General features: G+C 35.4%; 1 protein-coding gene across 3 annotated transcripts in view; it reads left to right on the forward strand.

The window, feature by feature from the left end:
* Positions 1–24,232, forward strand: part of ASAH2 (N-acylsphingosine amidohydrolase 2) — a 62,192-nt gene that overhangs the window by 32,448 nt on the left and 5,512 nt on the right. Inside the window, exons 10-19 of one of the 3 annotated variants that reach the window (XM_033129738.1) lie at positions 2,943–3,029; positions 4,982–5,086; positions 5,209–5,290; positions 6,868–6,983; positions 8,079–8,173; positions 10,008–10,047; positions 11,062–11,157; positions 13,887–13,982; positions 16,084–16,230; positions 22,808–22,867. In XM_033129738.1, the coding sequence (XP_032985629.1) occupies positions 2,943–3,029; positions 4,982–5,086; positions 5,209–5,290; positions 6,868–6,983; positions 8,079–8,173; positions 10,008–10,047; positions 11,062–11,157; positions 13,887–13,982; positions 16,084–16,230; positions 22,808–22,867 (924 nt within the window). Of the gene's footprint in view, positions 1–2,942; positions 3,030–4,981; positions 5,087–5,208; positions 5,291–6,867; positions 6,984–8,078; positions 8,174–10,007; positions 10,048–11,061; positions 11,158–13,886; positions 13,983–16,083; positions 16,231–22,807; positions 22,868–24,232 lie in introns of those variants that run through there. The other 2 variants (XM_033129739.1, XM_033129740.1) reach the window with 2 other exon arrangements.

Raw genomic sequence — 24,232 nt, forward strand, 5'->3', positions numbered from 1 at the left:
CTCAAACCTATCCCTATGTATTTGTCTCTGCAATCATGAAAAAAATTTTATAACTCATTTATTTATTTTTTTTATTGGTCCAGGATTTGAGTTTTCCACCCAATTTGTCTTAAAAATCTTTTTACGACTATATGTAAGCCTCAGCATTAGGTTTCAAAGACAAATGTGGCTGTACCATCATTTATTTAACTGTTTCCCCCCTCCAAGATCATTTAGATTTTTCAACTCTGACATGATCAGCAGATGCTCGTTTTTGGGTTCTTATTTGTGTTTTAGAACATTTCAACTGTGATATTACTTTTGTTAAGCACTATTTCTGGGCTATGTATTCTATTCCAGTCAACACCACTCATTGAGCAATATAGTTTTAACAGTTATACCTCTCTATTATATATTACTACTTTTATATAGAAAGTCTTCCTTTGTTACCTTTTATTTACAAAATTTTCACAAATTATTTCACATTAGATCTGATGATTACTTGTTAAATTCCAAAATTCATAGATGAAATGGTTAAAAAAATTATTATACTTATTTGCAGTAGAATATTATGCAACAACTTAATGTCTTATGTTGGAATACTTAATGTGGAAAAAAGCTCATAATACACAATGTTGACTAAAAAATTTAGGAATTAATATTACGTATTCATTATGGTTGCAGTTTTGAAAATAAATGCATCATAGTTAAAAGACAAACTGAAACACTGAATTGTTGACTATTTTTTCTCTTTTTGGTACTATTATAAGTAGTTTTTATTCTATTTATACATTTTTTTCTACAATGAGTGAATTTACTTTATACTCAGAAAAAAATTACAACAAAACCATACCTCCTTCCACAATAGGATTCTGTTTCTCTCTGTTCCTTTGCAAGTGTTGGATTGGCTTCCCTCACGTTAGCAATATGGCAGTCAGCAGTGAGGAAGGAGTGTGCTTTTATCACCCCATATACAGTAGGAAAGAGAGAAATCCTCTCCTCCAACCATGGAATAAAAGTTCTCTATTGCATGATTGGGTCAATTTATGTCACATGGCCATCCCTGGACCACAACAGTTGCTGGGGGAATGGTACCTGTTGATTGGTTTAGGCTGGAGTTGTTGACCATTCTTTAGCAACGCCTAGCGCATAGACATGATTGCTTTAGACTTACCTGGAACTAGGAATGGGATCGGTGACTGCAAGGGGAGAGATGGCTTCCTGAACAAAATTGGGATTCACTTAAGAAAGAGAAAGAGGGAAATGGGCAAATGTTGCCATGTCTTCTCTTTAATGTGGTTTCCTTAAAAATAACTTTTAAAGTACTCCCTCATCCTACAATCAACCTGTTAAAATTTTAATGAACATGCTTCCAGACAACTTTTTATGCATCCATGCATATATATATGCACATATATACAATTTCACATAGTGGGATCATACTAAAATACTCTGCTATAACCTGCTTCCTTATTTCCGGTAAATATACTTTAAAACATTATTTATACTAACTCCATAATTTTCAGTTTTAAGTGCCATAATTAATCAGTCCCTTACTGATTGTTTTCTTTCCTCGCCTCCTTTCTTCCTTCACATCCTCTTTCCCTTCTTTTTTTTCCTTCCTTTGTATAATAAGTATGCTATGATCACTCTGCTTGTCATATATATTTTCACCTGAGTAAGAGTTTCACCTTAGGACAAATTCTTAAAAGTCAGTTTGCTGTCAAAGAGGAAGGAATCTAACATACGCTAAGCATTGCCCAAAAGCTCTCTCAATCACATTTCCACCCACAGTGCATGAGTGACAGTTTCCCCAGTCTCTCACCGTACCAGGACTGTCAGAACGGTCAATCTTTCAAGTTTTACCAATACAATATGCAAAGAGTTCTCTTTTTGTAGTTTAAACTTATATTTAATTTCTCATGAGACTGAACACATTTTAATGTTGAATGGCCCTTTACAGTTCTTTTTTTTTTTTTTTGTAAATTTATTTCATCTGTATTCCATTGTGTATCCATTAGGATAATTCTCTTTGTTTTCAGTTTTTTCCAGCTTTATTGAGATATAATTGACATATAACATTGTGTAATTTTAAGGTGTACAATGTGATGATTTTGCTATACATATAAAATGCTTTTTACTGCAAATAAGAGATAACTCAATATGGATAAATCAAAAGGTATTAATAAAGATATTTTTTCTTATTGACTTTTTAAAGTTCCTAATATATTAAAGTCTTAGCTTGTCATAACCAGTGCATCCTCCCCCGCAAGTTTATCATTTGTCTTTCAGCCTTACTTATGTTTTGGTTTTCCCCATATGGATGTTGAAGATGTTTAATGGGTCAGATTTATTAAGCCTGTCCTATATAATTTTAAAAGGGTCTTTCACACCCTTAGGACTTTAAAATATATTTATTCATATTTTATTTTAATACTTCTTGGTTTCATTTATAATATTTAATAGCTGATCAATGTAAAATATTTCTGACGTAAGGTATAGCGTCAGATTTATTTACTGATTTATTTTCTGAGGGTCAGCTAATTATTCCAACATAATTTTAACTTAGTTTCAATTTAAGGCCATCATGAGCAAGAGCCACAGGCACAAACAAGCAAGTAGAGAGATGTGCAGCAAATGAAGACTTGGCTTTAGGTCTTAGCTACACGTGGGTAGCTAAGGAAAGATTTATCCTCTGACGAATCTGACAAATCCTCTAACCCACCTGAGCCTCAGCTCCTTATTTTTCAAAGGTGCTGAAATAGATGACTTCTAAAGATATTCACTGCTCCAATTCAATGAATGATTTTATTTTTCGCAATCTGTAAATCGAGAGATTGTCTGAAAAGAAATGCTAGAATGTTGGCTTAAAAATGTGTTTGCTTAGATTCACTTGTAATTTTCTATTTCTTAAAATAATCTCTGATTTCACTATGAACAAATCTTGTCTCATTTTGTTCCAGTCTACCACGTGCATTGCTATGGGACCTGGACGGGATATGCTTGACAGCACACAAATTATAGGACGGACCATGTATCAGGTAGCAAAGGTAAGCTGTGCACTCAACTTCTTTCATCTTTGTTTGGAATTGTTCTTTAAAATCCACTGACATTGTTCATTAGAAAGTCAATAACTGTAAGGAAGAGAACAAGAGCTCAAGCTGCGCCAAAGAGTCTGGAAGACTGAATGCTTTTACACATCAGCTAGGAATGTCGCTTTCACAAGCCACACAGGAATCTGTCTCTGACTGCTTGATCCAACTGCTTACAGGAAGCACATTTAAAACCAAGTAATCAGGAAGTCATGCCAGAGTGCTTACTTCAGAAAGTGGGATAATAGACGGATTGTAAGATTTTCAATTAACATGGTATTAAATATGACCACACTGTTCCAAAATCTTGGAAATCGCTCAAGGTTTAGCCAGCCAAATCACCTAGCCATTTCTTAACTTTTCCTTCAGTGACAAGGCAAGGCTGAACAGCACAGCTCCCAGCTCCTTCAGTTCGGATTCAAATTAGTTCTAGTCTTCTTGATATGGGAAATATCATCCATCTTCTCTTTTCTTAACATTTTTCTTCTTTCTTCTTTCTTTCTTTCTTTCTTTCTTCTTTCTTTTCTTTCTTTCTTTCTTCTTTCTTTCTTTCTTTCTTTCTTTCTTTCTTCTTCTTTCTTCTCTCTCTCTCTCTCTCTCTTTTTTTTTTTTTTTTTTTTTTAGGAGAGAATCTGGTTTCCAGTAAGATTACTATGAGTTACTCTACTGTCCTCCCTCTCTTAAATTTTATCTTTCATTTTACTCCATATTAGGTATCAGCTTCTATGGAAACAGATTGCTGATTGAAATGCCAAAGGATGAGATCTAGAGTTAATATCTCTAATAAAGATAGTTAAAGCTTTTCCTTTTTATAGTTTAGTCTACCTTTGTTGTGCGCACACGAGGTGTGTGTGTGTGTGCGTGTTTAAGTAAATATTTTGTTCCAAGGATTCTAAAATGTTTCAGGAGCTATTAAGGAAGATCAAAAGCACCTTTAAAAATATCAGACACTAGCCAGCCTAATTGCTGCTGTTTCTTTTTAATTACTGTATTATCCTCAGTGGATTGCTCTAAATTAACAGATCCTATTTAGAGTGTGCACTGGTGACACAATTTGGAGTCAGAAATTTGTTACCATTCTGGGCCTCAGAACCATAGAGATTTGTCCCACATTTTGTATTCTCTTCTCAGGAAGGCACTACCTCCCTTTTAATCAGGGTAGGCAAGCTGCAGCTAGTGTTACTGAGATCTTATATTTAGAGCTCCTTTGTGGCCGTTGAAACTGGATGGGGGTGTAGTGGAAATGAGATAGGTGTCAGGCAAAGGGACTTGTGCTGAAGCATCATTTGTCTGTATTGTGTGATACAAAGCAATGAAAACAAACATTTCTCGACATGTTTTGGTTCACATTTCCCATAAGATTGAAAAAAAAAATCAATTGATCATATTGAAAAGAAAAAGATTATCAAAAGGTGAATAGTGCGTGTGGGGAGGAGGGGGCGGGGGCGGGGAGCTGATGCAGATTAAGTGTGTCTGAAGTATTTCAAGCCATCCTTTGGTACCAGCCCTGCTAGAGGACCCAAGGATTCTGAGAGGGAAACGTCCATGAGAATGCCTGAAGATACATTTTTGTTCTGACAAAGAAAGTAATTTGGCCCATCTACTTCTAATCTTAAATTTTCCTTTCTGTCTTTCAAGTGAAATTGGGGCCTTTTGTGCCACATCTTATATCAGCAGAATTTCATATCTGTGGGGAATAGACACAGGTCCACTGTTTCAGGGCCTTCAATCTTCAGGGAAGCAACTGGGGTTGGTAGAGAGATGCATGTGGATAGTGGCTATTAGTAAGAAGCCAGCAAAACGGAACTTGGATGAGAGATGCTTTTTCAAATGGTACTTATTGGGTACAGTTGGTAGTATTCATTTTTAACTTTTTTGCTTGTAACAGTCAGCCTATGTCGGTTTTCTAGGAACTGTATGCCTCTGCCTCCCAGGAGGTAACTGGACCATTGATTTCGGCTCATCAGTGGGTGAATATGACGAATGTTACTGTCTCGCTCAATTCTACACACACAGTAAGTGTCACCGAGTCACGCTGATTATGCCATAAGGGTAAAGGCTCTGGGCTTATCTCATTATTTACTTGAAGTTTAACTTCTGTTTCTTTTTTGTTTTGATTTTTAAATCTTTCTATTAGGCAAAAACGTGTAAACCAGCACTGGGCTACAGTTTTGCAGCGGGCACCATTGATGGATTCGGTAGCCTCAATTTTACGCAGGGTGAGGAAATCTGTGCTTCCAGGTTCTGAAGTTTCAGGGCTGTGTTCTCTAATAGGATTTAACTGTAGCCAGTACACTGACTATTTTTATTTTTAAACTCAGGGATTTCCGGGTTTTCCAGGTTTCTACATGACCGATTTCTCAGGGATAGGTGTCTTGTCTCTTAGCTTTCCACTGATTCAAATAGAATCAGAAATGAATTCTCTTTGAATTTTAATCTATGGATGAACAATTTTAAATTGTGCTTGGGCAAGAGTGGAGTTGGGGGGTGCAGCTTCTGTGTGTATTTCCACCGTTTTATAATTGATTATTGTAGGTTTTATCATTTTATTCTGATTATCACTGTAATAATATACATTGTAAAGTAGAGAAAGGGAAAAAGTGAAAGAGTATCATCTACTGGAAATGTTTTGGCTTATTTCATTCTTGTCATTCATGTATGTATGTCTTAGAACCATTAATTAAGACAATGAATACAGTTGCAATTTGACATATTTGGTGCCATCTTTCCTGGTAATATTTTATCCACTTTATCTAATATTCTAAAACAATAATTTTAATATAACTATTGGGATATAATTTACATACCACACAATTTTTTGCTGGTATTTTGTTTGGGATTTTTGCTTTCATATTCATCAGGAATATCAGCCTGTAATTTTCTTGTGGTGTCCTTATCTGGCTTTGGTATCGGGATAATGCTGGCCTTGTAAAGTGAGTTTGGGAGTCATCACTCCTCTTCAATTTTTGGGAAGAGTTTGATAAAGATTGACATTAATTCTTTAAATGTTTGGTTGAATTCACCAGTAAAACCTCCTAGTCCTGGGCTTTTCTTTGTTAGAAGGTTTTTGATTACTGATTCAATCTTACTCATTGGTCTGTTCAAACTTTTTTGTTTCTTTATGATTCAGTTTTGGTAGTTTGTGTATTTCTAGGAATTTATCCATTTCTTCTAGGTTATCCAATTTGGTGGCATAAAATTGCTCATAGTAGTCTCTTATGATTCTTTGTAGTTCTGTGGTGTCAGTTGAAATGCCTCATCTTTCATTTCTGATTCTTTAATTGAGTCTTCTCTCTGTTTTTCTCTCTGATTCTAAGTCCATAGGTTTTGTAGTTAACATAACTTCCCTAGGTTATGGATTTTAGGTTGTTTTTGTTTTTTAATCATTGTGTGTGAGTGTGCGTGTGTGTGTGTGTGTGTGTGTGTGTCATTTTTAGTTTTCAAAATGGAAAAACAGATGACTTAATTCATAGATCTACGCGTAATTATATTATATTGTTTTTATTTGCAGTATGGAAGAGGAAGAGCCATAGAAACAAAACTTTGAGCAAAATATATTCTTTTATTCTACGAACCATACTCAACAATTAAATTAAATACTCTAATTAAATAATGACTCCTATTTTAGGAACCATAGGAAAATATGCCTCTTCTATTGTTCAAACAGTTCAGAATCATTGAATAACAACCTTAATAAAATCTCTGAAACTCCTAAAAACATTGTTATACAACATTTGTCAAATTAATGACATTTTCTGGGGAGTTGGAGTCATATTAGTTATCACATCTCTAATAGGGACAACAGTTTCGGATCCATTTTGGGACACTATTCGAGATCAGATCCTGGGCAAGCCATCTGAAGAAATCAAAGAATGTCATAAACCGAAGCCAGTCCTTATTCACACTGGAGAGGTAAAATTTTTTTACTTCTTTTTTTTTTCATGATGAAATTAGTATATTGCTTTTTAAAATTTAGAAACCGTCAGATATGAGTGGTAGAGCTCTATTGGCACGGGAGGTCTTATTTAGATCTCCCCACATCAAAATATTTAATATTAAAAGTATAGATGCTATGAGTCTAACTAAGGGAATATGAGGTATGATTATTAATATTCTGACTTAAAATTTATGACAAATAGCCTAAACAGTTAGAACACTGAAAAAGGAAGAATAGGATTAACGTTTATCTTCTTTAAGATTCATTTATGTTATCTCCAGGACAGGAGTTCACACAGAATTCTCTGCAGAGAAAAAAATATCTCAGGTCATATAAAAAGGAACATATTCATGTCTCAATTTTCTTACAGTTCAGGCAATGTTATTAACTAAAGCAATATTCTTTTACTACTCCTTTGGAACATGGATTTTCACATTCTAAATATAAAAATGTCATATTAGTGTTCATAATATGTATTTTGATATGGAAAAAATTTTAAATAGAGTTTTTTCCTAATATTCTGTTTAAAATTCTTCAGGTAGAAGAAAGAAGGGAAAAGGAAGAAATAGAAGGAAAGATTCTACACTAGTCTGAACTTGGAAAGGGATAGATTCTCTTTCAGAAAACTTGAGAAGTAAGGCAAGATTTGGTAACTGAAAATTTAAAGTGCTATTGGAGTAAAAAGAGAAGTCATAAGTTAAGCTATCTCAAATAATGAATTCCCTATTTATTTTGAATAAGGATAGTTACTACATGCTCTAGTAGAATCCTTGGTTACCTGTTACTCATTGTGATTCCATAATGACTAATCCACCAAAAACTTCATTGATGAAAAAATAAGTCCAGGTTAATGGGGCATTGTCATTTGATAGTCACATATTATGACCAGATAGAATCTTTAATGTTACATCATGAATTAGAAATAAAATCTATGATAGTAGGATAAGGCACCAAAAACAGCTGGAAACCCTGAAAATCCTTGAATAAAGGAATTTATGTGAGCATCACATGCCTCTTGACCATAGAAATAGTAATATTCCTAACACAGGTTTCATGTTTTGGGTTCTTAGCTGTCAAAACCTCATCCATGGCACCCAGATATTGTTGATGTTCAGATTATTACTCTTGGGTCCTTGGCCATAACTGCCATCCCTGGGGAGTTTACGTAAGTTCTTTTTTAATTTGTAGTTAAAAATGTAATTATTGTATATGTGTTTCTGTTGGAATCACTTCCTATCATTTCTGACTCCTTTATATCTCACTGTACTATATTTAGCAACAGTGACAAATATTCCCATCCTCTTTTGGTGGGGCCTCTAAAGAATAAATCTCTGTATGCTTATTACTAAGGTGTAACTTGAAGCAAACGTAAAAATTTGAAGACTTATCATTCCAAATTAAAATGGTGTAGTGAATTGCTATGCCAACAGAAAAACTAGAAATAATATTAAAATACAGGTACTTGAAAAATTAGTTTAGGTATTAGAAACATGGAAGAATGTTACAACCAGCTTTTATGCAAGCCTTTCCTATCTTAGTAAGTAGCAATTTTATATCTTTCCTGTTGCTCAGGCCCTAAATCTTGGAGTCATCCCTAAATTATCTCTTTCAATTTCTCCCACTTTCAATCCTTCAGCAATTTTCTACATTCCACCCAACATTTTCTATCATTCCTCCATGCTCCTGAACTTCTTCTAGTCTAAGCCACCATTATCTCTCTCCTAGATTACTGCAATAACCTCCTGTCTTGCCATCTTGCTTCCTCCGTTATTTCTCTATTTTATTTTATCAACACCACAGCCAGAGGAATCCCAAAATATCAAGTAAATACATGTGATTTAACCTTCTCAAAACCCTCTAGTGGCTTCCCATCTCGCTCTAGGTAAATCCTCACACCCTTACAATATCTTATAGGGCCCTGTGTGATCTTCTGCTCACCAACCTCTTTGGTTTGATTTCATTCCACTCTTCCCTCTTGTTTCCCCCTGCTTCAACTACTTTGGCTTCATTGAAATTCCCAGATTCACCAAACATGCTCCTGTCTTAGTACTCTGGAACTTATGGTTCCTTCTGCCTGAAACACTTACCTTCCAGTAATCTCCATGGCTAACTCTTTTGTTCCTCAGTTCTCCACTGAAATCTCTAACAGAGATGCTAGCCCTGCTTATATTATAAGACATTGTCTTGACCCACCACTGCTTCATCACCACCACCACCATCACCACCACCACCACCACCACCACCACCACCACCACACCACCACCACCACCACCTCCACCACCACCACCGCCACACCACCACCACCACCACCACCACCACCACCACCCCACCACCACCACCACCACCACCACCACCTCCACCACCACCACCGCCACCACCACCACCACCACATTACAGTATCAGCACCAGCACCACCATCATCACCACAATGACCACCACCATTCCCTTTCATCCTCACCTTACCTTATATTTTCCATAGCACTTATTGTTATCTCACTTTTTAATTTGCTTGTTGACCCTCTTCCCTCCCTAGAATGTTAGTCTTATACTGTTGAATAGCACTTAAAAGTGGACCTGGTAAATAGTAGGTGCTGTGTTTTTATGAAGAATTAAATGAATGAATAAAATGGTAAGTTCTCTGTAGGCAGGAACAGTACACTCTCTACTTACTTTAGCTCTATTAACATAGAATACAACCCATATATTTTGCTGAATCAATGATGAATGGAAAATGAATGTGATCTTTTGCCATTGATATTTATTGATTCTTTTTACCTCCTTCAAATTATCTGTTTTCATTTCAGAACTTGTTTTGAAGATAGGACAGTCAGGAAAAAAAACTCAGTGTTAGCTTTGCTCTGTCATTGGGTTCCTAAATACTTTATTATTGTGTAACGAGCCAGGGTAATTTTTTGGTTTTCACTACAAAAGTCTTTCTGCATACTTTGCATACATTCTGAATAGGAAAATACTTAGATAATTTTGTTTTCTTTACTCAGGACCATGTCTGGACGAAGATTTCGGGAGGCAGTTAAAGCAGTAAGTTAAAAATGAAATAAAATATCTGTGCATTTATATTTGGTGAAGAGAAAAGACTTCTGTATCCATATGACTTAGTACCTTTAAATTAACCTTTGCTAAGATGATTAGAGTTTTACACTTCTTGAAAATAATGGCTAGAGGTAAATATGAAATGCTGATGGTATAAGATCAAACTTAAAAAATGCATAAGGAAACTGTAGTCAGGTTAAAAATATTTTATTGGTATTTATTAATAGTTTAAAAATTGATTATGGTTTTATAGATTAAATCGTAAACAACCCCTAAGTACCTTAATATCTTAACGTCTTGTCTAAATAAAATCTAACACATGTTGGGAATTCTGTATTTTATCTATTATGTTTAGGAAGTATTGTAAATGGTTCTAAAATGATATAATCAACAAATATGTTTTTTTTTAATTCCATTTTAATTACAGGGAAATTATTTTTTTTAATTTTACTGGGGAATATTGGGGAACAGTGTGTTTCTCTAGGGCCCATCAGCTCCAAGTTGTTGTCCTTCAGTCTAGTTGCGGAGGGCGCAGCTCTCTGGTCCATGTGGGAATTGAACCGGCAACCCTGTTGTTCAGAGTTTGCACTCTAACCAACTGAGCCATCTGGACACCCCAACAAATATCTTATTACTTGGAGCTGGAAATAACTACTATGATAACTAATGAAAAACTCCCCATTGTACTTTTTAGGAAATTAATAAATATCTGTATTTTAGTAATAAGATTCTACATCTGCAAATGCAGTCATTAGGATGTTCATATTTCCATTGACTTGCCCAATTATACTGCAGAGTTATAGCTCTAATTTTTCATCAGGACTCTGATACTTTTGCATTCCTAGGCAGTTTTGATCATTAGAAAGAACATCATTGAGAGAGATATCTTACACTAATGATTCACATCTGTGATTGTATGTTAAGTATAACTGGGATGATAATATAGTTTGAGATGAAGAGTAATTTTACTGGGTTCTACCTCCCTTCCCTCTCCTACCCCAGGAATTTGCAACTTATGGGATGCAGAATATGACTGTTGTTATTTCGGGTCTATGCAATGTATATACACATTACATTACCACTTATGAAGAATACCAGGTAAAGTAAAAAGGTTTTATTATTTAAGTTAATTATACCCTGGTCAAGACTATTGTGTGAAATGCATACTTCCCTTCATGTTTTTAGGGCAGATAAGAGAATAATATACCAGAGATTGTATTTAGGAGTTCTAGGTTTACCATTTCTAAGTTCAGGTTAGAAATTTAGTCTCACTGACTTTCACTTTCCCTGAAATAAATTATTTTGTTAGGGGCACTGGTAATAAGCCTGGATTGTGGCATACAATATTCCCAACTCTATCCATAATGCTGCTGGTGCCTTAAGCTTCTGTAGAACGTGGGAAAACTCCCACTGATAGTTACTATTTATTGAATGCATGAGCTAAATACCTTGCATATGTGACCTTAAGTAATCCTCACAATAAACCCTGGAGTAAGTTACTATTATATCCATGGTACAGATTAAAAAATAGAGTCTCATAGAATTTAGGGGGGCTGCTGGCTTATAATGTTTCTTAGTTTAGAAATAGTACAGAAAGTAGCCCAAGTACTTTTTAACAATAGTAGTTAAAAACATGAAAATAGTCTAGGATTCCACAATTAATCGTTTGTAATATATCCTCTGATATATCTTGGCAGTCTATACCCAGGCGTACAGTCTGCTCCTTGACAAATACTCAGTGATGCCAGCAGTAAAATCTGCTCTGTGCCCTCTGTTGAAATTCTCTGCCTTCTAGGAAGTCCTTGAATAAATGTTCTTCATTGGGATGAACTTGGATAGGAATAATTTTCATTTATCCATTTTTTATTTATCTGTAACTATTATGTAGCATTTCTTTCAATTATGAATGTAGGAGACAAATGACAATAATATTGGCAGTACCCCTGACTTTGTCACCAGTAGGAACCACAGATATTTTTCATATCACATACAGTGATTTCAGATCTGGAAATACCATTTACTCTCATTGCTGTTTTAAAATCACAGTTATTGAATCCACTACTAGATCTTGTTATTCAGTAAAGAAGAGCAAACATTACTTTATCACAAAATGGGTTTATTATTGTTTTATTAATATATTTCAGTCTCATTGGTTTCCTTTGCCAACTCATACATTTTATTTTATGTATTTAGAAACATGACTCTGAGAGGGGTCCATAGGCCTCAACAGATGGCTAAAGGAGTCCATGGCACGAATAAGGTTAGGAGCCCCTACAAGCTTGTCTCCCGGTTCAGAGATATGCTCCTGCAAGGATTAGTATTAATTAATTAATTAAACAGATATGTGTTGTGACATACAGTATTAGCCACTCTCTGGGCATAACATTGACTAAGAATCTGCCCCTGCCCTCAAAATCACTAGACTTTATGGCCTAGTAAAAGACTGAGAAGAAAGCAGATGATTACTTTTTGTGAAAGTGATGCACAAGGTGATATAAAAACAAAGAGAAAGAGCACCAGTCTGGACTGGGTATTGGAGCATGGGGACTGGCAGATGTTTTTTGGAAGATGTAATTATCTGTCTGAGTTGTTGAGAATGAGTAAGGGCTAATTAGGCAAATAAAAGTTAAGGAAGGTGTTCCATATCGAAAGAGCTACATAGTTAAGGTTTAGAGGGGAAGCCTTAGTACATTTTAAGGGGCCATAATTAATTGAGTACCATGGAATAAGCATGATGAGGACAGTCAGACAGGGGCTAGAGTGGGAGGCAGGGGTTAGCTGATGAAAAGTCAGGCTATGCTCCAGAGCTTTGACTCAATAAGGAAAGCTTTGGGGGAACTGCAGGACAGTTCAGAGGAAGGAATTCTCTGATCAAATTTGTGATTTAGAAAGGGCACTGGGATGGCAGTATAGAAAATGAATTGGAAGTGTGGAGGTAGAGAACTGACAAAGAAACTGTAGTTACCATTGAGGTGAGAGGTAAGGGTTTGACCAAGGGAAAAGCAGCAGAGACAGAGGAAAATGAAAGAATTCAAGAGATTCCAAGGAATAATGACTTAGAGACTTGTAGGATGTAGGGTGAGGGAGAGAGAGAAGCTCAGAATGGCCGCCAGATGATCCCGGCATAGGAGATTGGAAGGATGGTATTCACTAAGATTAAGAATGTTCCACATACTGCAATACATAGATAATGTATTATAGAATTGTAACCTATGTTGTTTTGTTGACCATTGTCACCCCAATACATTTTAATAAAAATAAGAGAATGTTTCAGGGAAAGCTAGTATATTTGGAGCGATGAGTTCCATTTTAGATTCAATGAATTTGAGGTTCCTGTGGAACAACCAGAGGCTTGGAGCTCAGGTAAAAGGAGATGTATTTGATTCTGTTTTATAGCTCTATGATGGGTTAAGTGTCCTTCTTCAGATATTACTATTACCACCCAATTTATCCAGAGGTGACTAAGACTGTCATTTTTTTCTCATTTTTTTTTCTCCTGCGGTATTCCTTGGAGAAACATTTATATTACAAGTACTTAAAATAGACACAAGCTCAAGAGATATTACCCTCTTTCAGATTAAACGGACTGACAGTCAAAATTGCATAAGCCAGGAGAACCCATTGGCTTTAACAAGTAGTTGACGGGAGTCATGCACTTTAGTTGGTAAATGGAAGTGTCCAATCCCTTTGTCATAATTATTCTTGAATTGTGCCAGTTTGAGTTACATGGGATGTCCAAGCATCACCCCTCACCTAAGGTGTGACACCTCTGTAAACGGACTGAGACAGACAGAACAGTGGACAACACGGCCCTGACTTTCTTGCAGGTTCAGCGGTATGAAGCAGCATCTACAATCTATGGACCACACACTCTGTCTGCTTACATCCAGCTCTTCAGAGTCCTTGCTAAGGCCATTGCTACGGTAATCAAAAATAGTATGTGTGTGAGTCTCAGGGATGAGGAGATGCAGAGGGGAAGCAAAAGAGAAACTTAGCTGTGAGTGTTCAGTTTCTTTGAAAACCTTTAGTTTTAAAGAATTTATAGCTATGAGGTATCAAGGAAATGAAAAAGATAAATTCAGATTCAGTGACCATCTTTTGGTGGTGACAGCTTTTTTCATATGTATTATCTCATGTTATCCTCACAATCATCGTGTGAAACATGGAGGTATCCTTTTTTCCCTTATTTTTCAAATGAACAAATAGGTTCAGAGATGATAAGTGATCAGGCTTATTATAACTATAGCTGGGACTTGAATCAGTGTTCTCTAATCCTGGCCAGACTCTTTCCAATCACTAGTTGAGCAGGTCATCAATTCTGAGATGCGCATTTCCATGTTATAACATCTCTAAAATTGGGATGCATCTTCCAATCAGAAGAATCTTACAATTATAATTAGTAGCATGGTTTTACTTTCTTGATGGTTCAAAAATAATAATAGTTGTTATAATTAATAGAGGCTTAGATTTGATCAAGTGTAACAGTACCTGGGAATATATATACACATTCTATCTATGTAAAATTTGCATGCCCAAGCAAGTTTACTTAAAGGAACCCCACTTGTGGAAGTCTTCCCTTTGAAAACAGTTATTTATGAAGCTTCGCTCTAGGGAGGGAAGATTAGTCAACAAGCAGGATAAAGAGCTTAACTAATAAACAGATCATTATATAATACCATATAAGCCCCAATAAGTGTATGAAACAATTATGACATAGCAAAAACAATAAAACGCTTTCAAAGAAAGGGCTTGGATATATTAAGTTGAAACAAATGAAATTGCTGTTTCAATAGGTCAAAATAGCTGAATATTGGCAATTTCATATGCTTCCACCTAATTAGTTCCTGTGTGTTTGAAGTTTTAGTACAAGGTATTAGGATATATTTTAATTACCTGATTATTATCTTATCATAATGTTCTTAATTTTAGATTTGATGCTTTTTTTCCAAAGTAGAACTATTTTTATTTTTCATCATAAAGGCTGTAATAACATGTAGGATATTCATGTTATACAGAAAAGTATAAACTTATAACCCGGGCCTAGAGATAACTGCTTATACTTATAACCCATTCCTAGAGATAACTTTCATTGCAATGATAGGTCTAGAGCTCTTCCCATGGGAATAGATTCTTCAAATTTTATAATAATATTTAGGAAGAAAAGTGCAATTCATTTTGTGGAAATTTGTTTCACACTCAATTTTATGGTTATGTACCTAAGACGAGCTATGTGATCTTGAAAAACTACGGAGTATCTCTAAGCCTGTTTTCTCTTTTGCAAACTGGGAATGATAATAGATTGTGTGGCTGTTGTGAAGATTAAATATATAAAGAGAGGATTACAGTACATTCAATACATATGAAGGGCTATTTCAAATTTGAGGTTAGCATTTTGCTGACATTATTAAAGGTGCCACATCTTGTAGAAAACACAGATTAAACTAGCCAGGATATAGGCTGATCTTAACTTTTAAATTAAAAATATATTTATTATATTCTTTAGTCAGCACAGAGAAAGATTTAGGAAAGAAATCTTGGTGTGAGTCTGGATCAGAGAGGCTCAACCCTTTTTAAAAATCAAAAGAATAATTACAGTGTCATGTTATGAAGGTTTGTCATGCATTAGGCCCCTGTCCAAAGTCACACATTTAAAAAATGGTTGTCCTAGAATCTAAAGCTGTGTAACCTACTTCTAGGCTTCCACCCTGATCACTGAACCAACTGCCTACGGGAAGGAAAGTGTAGCCAATGACCAAAAACTTTAATTTAGTGATGAAAGTTTAAACTATGTACATCTAGCTCACATTTTAGCAAGATTCCCTGCACATTTTATTAAAGTAGTTAGAGAGAGAGAGAGGGAGAGAGAGAGAGAGAGAGAGAGAGAGAGAGAGAGAGAGAGAGAGAGAGAGAGAGAGAGAGAGAAAGACTCCTTTAATGAGGGCGTTACTGGGGGCCAGGAACTTGGAAAGGGTCTTTGACTCTGTGTTGTGTGCTCCTTAAGCAAATGTTTATTCTTTGTTCTAGGACACAGTAGCCAACCTGAGCAGTGGTCCAGAGCCTCCATTTTTCAAAGAATTGATAATCCCATTAATTCCTAATATTGTGGATAGACCACCAATAGGCAAGAATTTTGGGGATGTCCTACAGCCCCCAAATCCTAAATACAGAGTGGTAAGAGATCTTGGAGTGCTTCAAAAGCCTGTGTTTGGAGGTTGGGGTTGGGGGGAGGAAGATGTTGTTCGATGACACCACCTGCCTTTAATGATGCTATAGATCAGCTGCTAGCAACAGTAATTTTGATAATTGTTCTTATCTCTGCAGAGGCTCTGCAAACGTGATCATGGGGAAATAATTATTTTCCAGGTGGTAATCGTATAAAATTGAATTTCTAAAATCCCAGTTTGTCTTTTTCTTCTTAAATGGATGGTCATGGTAATAATCATTGGCATTCCGAAAAGTATCTCAGAAAAGGCACTCAGAAAAGTCAGGGATAGGAAAAGCACACAGAAATGAAGCAGAATTTGCATCACTACTATTTTATATTCATCTTGTGTTTTGCAACTTGGCGAAATTATTTATTAGTTCTAATAGGTTATTTTGGGGTGGGAGTGGATTCCGTAGAGATTCCTTAGAAATTGTATCATGTTATTTGTGAATAAAAACAACTTTACTTACTCCTTTTTGGGTTTCTTTTCCGGATGCCTTTAATTTTTTTCTTTTTCTTATTGCACTGACTAGAATCTCCAAAACAATGTAGAATAGATATTGTAAGAGTGGGCATCCTTGTCTTGTTTCTCATCCTCAGAGAAGTGGTCAGTCATCAAGTGTGATTTTTTTTAAAGGATTTTCCTAGATGCCCTTTACCAGGTTGAGAAAGTTCCATTCTATGCCTAGTTTGTTGAGAGATTTTATGAAGAATGGGTGTAAAATTATTTCAAATGCTTTACTATGTCTACTTAGGTGATCATTTGGTTTTTCTCTTTTATTCTATTCATATGGTATATTGCATTAGCTGATTTTCAAGTATTAAATACACATGAGTTATGGTATATAACCTTTTTTATACGTTGTTGAATTTGATTTGCTAATATTTTGCTAAAAAGTTTTATACTGGTGTCCATGAGGGGTATTTTCATCTCTTTTCACATCTTGTCTTTGTCTGCCTTTGGTATCAGGGTAACTCTAGTTCCAAGGAATGAGTTAGGAAGTGTCCCCTCATGTATTTTCTGAAAATGTGTGTAAAAGATTGGTATCATTTCTTCTTTAAGTATTTGATGAGATTAACCAGCAAAGCCATATGGACCTTGGTATCTTTTTATCAGAAAATTTTAAATTACGAATTCTTTTTCTTTATTTGTTGTAGGCCTATTCAGATTTTCTTTTCTTTTCTTTTTTCTTGAGTCAATTATGTGTTTTACTAGGAATTCAATTTATCTTTAGGAATCTGTGTCTTCCTAAGAATTTTCATCTTTTTAGGACTTTGTACATTTCAAATAAGTTGTCTAATTTGTTGGGATGATGTTGTTCATAATATTTCCTTATAATCCTTTTAATTTCTGGAAGGTCAATAATGATGTTCCTTCTTACTTCCTATTTTGGTAATTTGTGTCTTCAAAGAACTTTTAGCTTCATTGATTTTATTTATTGTTTTTCTGTTTTCTATTTCTTTGATTTTTAAATGTTTCGTATCCTTCTTCTGCCTGCTTTTATTTTATTTTTCTCTTCTCATTTCTTAAGATAGAAGCATAGGTTATTTTTATGTTTTAGTGTACCTTTTATTCTTGTGTTGATTTTTTTAAAGTTGTATATGTATTTAGTTATTTTCCTAGTAATTGTTTTAGGGACTTGGAGAGGAAAAGGAACTCTGTTTCTCTTCTGAACACTCTACTCTCAATACTCTATTCTCAATATTTCTAGCAGTATATGTGCGGAGGTACTCCCCACACCAAGCAATTCTCCAATTCTCTGTGGATGCCGATTTAGGTGTCCTACAATTCAATTCAATTCTGATACTGTCTATCTTGGGTTGGGGCAGATCCTAAAGATGCTCAGACTCATAAGACTGCATATACCCCTTCTCCTCAATTCAGACACCAATGGCAAACGCAAGTTGTCACCTGTGCTTCTGACCTACTGATTATAAATTGGAGATTCCCAGGTCCCCCTCTTTATGGACAATGATTTGTTAGAATGGCTCACAGAATTCAGGAAAACAGTTTACTTACTAGATTGCCAGTTTATTATAAAAGGATACAATTCGGGGACAGACAAATGGAATAGGGCATCTGCATAGGGCAAGGTATGGAGAGAGCAGCATAGAGATTTCAGATCCTCTAGCATGCCACCTTCCCCGAATCTTCATACATTCACCAACCTGGACGCTCTCTGAACCCCTTTAGGGATTTTTATGCAGGCTTCATTATGTAGGCATAATTTATTAAATCTGAGGGGAAGCCTCAGCAAACTGAGACCCGATGGAATTATATCGGTCCCTCCCCTTCAATGGATTCCTTGGAGATGTGTGTGTGTGTGAAGGCAAAGTACAAGCTGGAACACAATGGGAACTTTCGGAAAGGCAGCCAGCAGGCTACTAACACACAGATCTTGAGACTAACAATCTTTTACCTCTTTAGAAGTTTACCAATAAAAACTACGCATTGGCCCAATTCGGCGGTCAGTCCTTGAGGCTGATTCCCTTGGCCCCACGGTTGCACTCTATTCATGGCTGCTTGTCTTTTCTTAACCCTGCTCCGCCCTTCTCCCTCCCCACAACCCTGGATGTTGTGCTGGACACGACATTTCCCCCTCCCTGGAGATCAAGGGGGTGGAGTGAAAAGTTCTAACGCTCTAATCCCATGGTTGGTTCCCTGGACAACTAGCCCACCATAAAAATCTCGCATTAGAACACAAACAGATATATCATTTCAAAGATTCCAAGGGTTTTAGGAGCTGTGTACCAGGAATTTATGTCTTATTGTGTCTCAGGTCTATAATAATGCATCTTAATAAATCACAATCTACTTTTCAATATAATACTAACTTAATTCCAAAATATGTAAAAAGATTGGTCCAATATATCTATTTTTCCTTTCTCTCCTTTGTGATATTATTGTCACATATATTACACCTATGTATAAATATACTAATACAGTGTTACAACTGTTGTTTTATACAATCTTATGCCTTGTAAAGAGGTTAAGATTTGGAAAAGTATATTTATAGAATATTTTTTGTTTATCCACATATTTACCAGTTCTGATGCTCTTTATGCTTTTTTAAGAATTTGAATTACCATCTAACATAATTTCCTTTCAGCCTAAACAATTTCCATTAGTATTTTTTGTAAGACAGTTCTGCTAACAACAAATTCTCTCAGCCTTTGTTTATCTGGAATGTCTTTGTTTTCCATTTATCTTTGAAGAGTAATTTTGCTGCATCCTTGGTTGAAAAATTGTTTCTTTTATCATTTTATATATGTTATCCTGTTGTTTTCTTTGAGTATGTTATCCTGTTAAATGGCTATGTTCTCACTCTCTAATGAGAAGCCAATTGTTAATCTTATTGTAGTATCCTTGTAAGTAATGAATCATTTTTCTCTTGCTGCTTTCAAGATTTTTCTTTTTGCCTGTGTCTGCCACCAGTTTGCTATAATGTATCTGAATGTGAGTCACTTTGTGATTATCCTCCTTGGGATTTATTGGGTTCTTTGGATCTGTAAGGCAATGCTCATCAAATTTGGGAAGTTTCAGCCATTATTTCTTCAAAAAAATTTTGTCCACTTTTTTCTCTTTTCTGTAATTCTGAGACTTCTGTTTTGTAAATGTTGGTTTGGTTGATATTATCCCACATGTTTCTGAGGTTATTTTAACTTTAATTTTTTTCTCTTTATTCTTCAACTAGAATAATTTGTTTTGATACCTTTTGTTCACCTGTGTTTTCTTCTGTCATCTCACATTTGCTAGTGAGTTTTTCACTTCATTGTGGTGATTTTCAACTCCAGCATTTCTAATTGATTCTTTTTAATTAATTCTTTTCATTGAGGTTCTCTATTTGCATAGCCATTATAGTCATACTTTCATTTACTTCTTCAAATATGATTTAGATTAGTTCTTAGAACATTTTTATAACAGTGGTGGGAAGTCTTTGCTAAATCCAGTATCTGGGGATACAGAAAGGGAGTTTTAATTGCTGCTTTTTTCTCAGTATGGGCAATGCTTTCAAAATATCTTATGTTTTATTGACGACTAGATGTTTTTGGGTATATTGTATCAACTCTGGATTCTAGCTTCACCTCTTCAGCAGAGAGCTGTTTTTGTTTGCTTATTTAAAACAACTAAATTAGTAAATTCTGTCTCTCTTGCAATGTGTGGCTGCTGATATCTTTGCTCAGTTTTTTAAATTCTTGATTTTACTTTTAAGTCTAACTCTCATAGTGTTGTTCCTGTGATTACATCACTTAATGTTTAGCCAAATGTTGGTCAGAGTTTGTTTTTAGATGCCTGAGGGAGTAAGATTTTCAATCTCTGCTGATAGATCTGTGTGGGCTGCGGTATGTATTCAAACTTCAGACCGTGTTCCAGTTTACCTCAGCTTTTAATTTCCACTAGACTCTCTTATGTTTCCTCTGCACCTCCGCATAGACTCCGTTGTCCAGGGATGTGTAGGTGATTTGGGTTTGCTCTGGTCTCTGCTGTGCATGCTCATAGCCTCTGGTCAATCTAGGATAGAAGGAGAGCTTATTATGACTGTGGTTACCTTACCTCCCCAAACACTATCAAATCTCTAACTAGCCCACCAGTCTAGCCACTAACCTCCAATGTTTGCCTTCTGCTGAGATCATGATTTTAAACATAATAGCTATATTCCAAATCAGTTGAGTTCCTTCTGGTAGCAGCAGGAAAGCAATTGATTTCATGGCCTTCCCCACTCTGGTTGAATTACAGTGCTACAGAGGATGGGAGCAATCCTGTTAAGAACACCAAAGACTGCTGCTCTTCTTACCTTAAGTTTAGTAGTTTTAATGACTAAACAATTCTCAGTGTTTGGTTGATATCAAAAGTGCCAAAATGGTTATTTTTGAAAGTTTATCATATATATATATATATATATATATATATATATATATATATATATATATATATGCTTGCTTTTTGGGGAGAGGACATATCAGAAGTGCCTCACTCTGTCATGTCAGAAGTGCCTGTTCTATACCACTTCCGTTTGAATTGGCGTATTGTATCTGTAGTGGGGTTGTTTCTCATTGTTAAGATGAATATGAGTAAATAGTAAATTGTGAATGTAGAAAAAGCATCAAGGAAAAGAATCCCTTTAAGGATTAGGACAATTAGGCTAACAGATATAAAGTTTATTTTTAAGATGAACCGTAATGTTTGCTGCCAGGCTGATTGCTCTATATAAGCAATGCAGTGATTTTTGCAGGAGATTCTAATTGATTGTTGTTGGAACATTTTGCTAACTGTTGTTTAGATTAGCTAATTTGGTAATCTCACTGATGAGAATAAATACAAGGAGATAAAATGATGATAGTAATTCGGGGGAGTTAACAGTAAAGTAAATAACTGAGCAGCACATCCCTGTTAAGATGGTCAGCGTGGATTCTGAATCCATGGCAAATTTTCATTGAAAAAATGTTTTCGGCGTGAGCTAGGTCTTGGAGGATGAGTAAGAGTTCATTGTACCCATCAAGATATACCACTTCTGCGGTGCATAGACAGTAGAGAGGGCTTAAGGTAGAAGAGTGAGTGGAAACTTGTAGAAGGTCTCATGTACCATAGTAAGTGATGGGAAGATTTATTTATTTGTTAGTTTGTTGTTTTAAAAGTCCTTTATTGATGTAGCATTGATATACTATAAACTATACATATTTAAAGTGTGTCATTTGGTAAATTTTGCTATTAAGATTATATATTTCCTCTTCGGTGATCTTTGACAGTTTCCGTATTTCAAGAAATGTGTCCATTGCATTTCATCTAATTTATTGAATTTATGGGCATAAAGTCATGAATAATATTTCCTTATTGTATTTTAAATATATGCACAATCTGTATTGACATCACCTATCTCATTCACGATACTGATGATTTGTGCCTTCTGTCTGTTTTTTTCTTGATCAGCCTGGCTCGTGGTGTTCTTCCCTTTCTTCCTGGTCTTTGTGCTGTTGTTGTCATGCATTTTACTTTTATATAATTTATGGACTTTTCCCTAGAGTGTTCTTATTTTTTACTTTAAACAGTAGATTGTCTTTTATACAGCATTAAATAGTAAGAGAAACATTTTATTTACTCACACATTAACAATTTCTGGAGCTCTTAATTTCTTTGTATAGATCAGAATATCCATCCAGTGTCATTTTCTGTTTACTTGAAGGACATCCTTTAACATTTTTCTGTCTTCTTTTGTATGTTTGAAAATGTCTTTATTTTGCTTTTCTTTTTGAAGGATATTTTCATGTTTATGGAATTCTTTCTATGTCTTCAACTCTGTCTAAATGCACCAAAATAAAATTCATTGTCCAAAAATTCTAGAGTAATATATTGGCCCAAACTTCCCTGTCCATTGTTACAAGGGCACTTAATCTAATAGTTTCAGAAGATAACTCACTTGATTAAACAGAACAGAATCTATACAGGTACCCAGAATCTTAGAACATTTCATAAATAACGGTCTAAATATGAGCGCAGCAAAAAATACTTTTACTAGAACTCACAGAATGAATTTTTATCTTCAGGGAGAAGTTGTTGAAGTTACATTTGTTGGTGCTAACCCAAAGAATTCAGCAGAAAACCGGGTAAGCATCAGTGACTCATTGTGCGACTTTAAAGTCACCTTTTAGCCTTTCATTTACTTCAATATCCCTATAGAGGTTAACAACATGAAGATAAATTTTCCAACTTGCTTTGCACCTGATTTTGTAGGTGTGGGAAAATTTTCAGTGGGAGCAGTGAATGTGGAATTGAATCTGGAAAACAAAGTACCCAAATATTTAAGTGGCTATACTTAGGACCCCCTATAGCACAACGCGTAGAGAACTGCATTGTCTTTTGAGAAGACGTAAATTTGAATACAATCCCATTTATGTATCCCAATTTAAAAACTCTGCTAAATTTGGTGACATAATCAAAGGTCTTAGAGTGAAGTGTGTCTTTGTTTCCTTCCTACTCCCTCTCTGGCTCCTCTCCTCCTCTAGCACTGCTGCCTCAGGTCCTTCCTTTACTGTGGGAATGACCATTGGTCCTCAGATGGAGGCTCTACTGGCTTGGAACCCTGACCCATGTGCTTCACTTTGTCTTGCACCATTCATTTCCCTACTGGCCCTAATAGGATATTTACTTAACTAATCTTGAAAAATGACAGAGGAAATACATGTCCAGTGTAAAAACAGATAATATACAAAATGCTTACGATAGAATGTGAAAGGACCCCTATTTCCATAAATGTTTTAAATCGTTTGTTACATGTCATTTCATACTTTTTTGTTTTGTTATATATGTTTATACATATATGACAAAGTATATATATATATGTGTAATATACTGGTTAATAAAATGAAGTAATTTTACTCCTCTGCAGCACGCTTAGAATATTACACAAGCTATAACTAGATATAGTCCAGTTTAAAAATTCAAACAATACATACAAATAGAGGAAAAAGAGAGTGAGTATATAAAAGTGATTTCAAGGTCAGATTTTTTACTGTGGCTGAGGATGCATTCACTCTATCAGTGAGCCATTCTTCCCAGGGCCCGCTGTCACTTACAACACAAAATGCTTTTCCCAAATGAGCCTTCCCATTTCTGTTCATTAGAATATTATTATTGCTGTGACAACAATTGTGGCAATAATGAAATTGTCAGAAAGATATTGGGCAAAACTGTTCTACTACTTGGATAATTAACATGTACCTGTTTGAAATAATTTCTCTAGGCAGTCACCTGTGCCAGAGTATTTACATGTTTTATAACATTATTTTTATGAATATATCAAAGTGTTGCAGTAAAACTACAGGATTAACTGTCATTTGATATCCCTAGGGTAGAGAAATACTACCATCGTTATTGCCGTGGAGAAGCAGGAGAACAAAATGCTTAAAACACTACAGTGACAATAGAATGAATTTCTAAGAATGCTGTGGGACAAGGCATAAAACAATTTC

The sequence above is a fragment of the Rhinolophus ferrumequinum genome, chromosome 16, assembly GCF_004115265.2.
Source record: "Rhinolophus ferrumequinum isolate MPI-CBG mRhiFer1 chromosome 16, mRhiFer1_v1.p, whole genome shotgun sequence".
NCBI classification, from domain to species: domain Eukaryota; kingdom Metazoa; phylum Chordata; class Mammalia; order Chiroptera; family Rhinolophidae; genus Rhinolophus; species Rhinolophus ferrumequinum.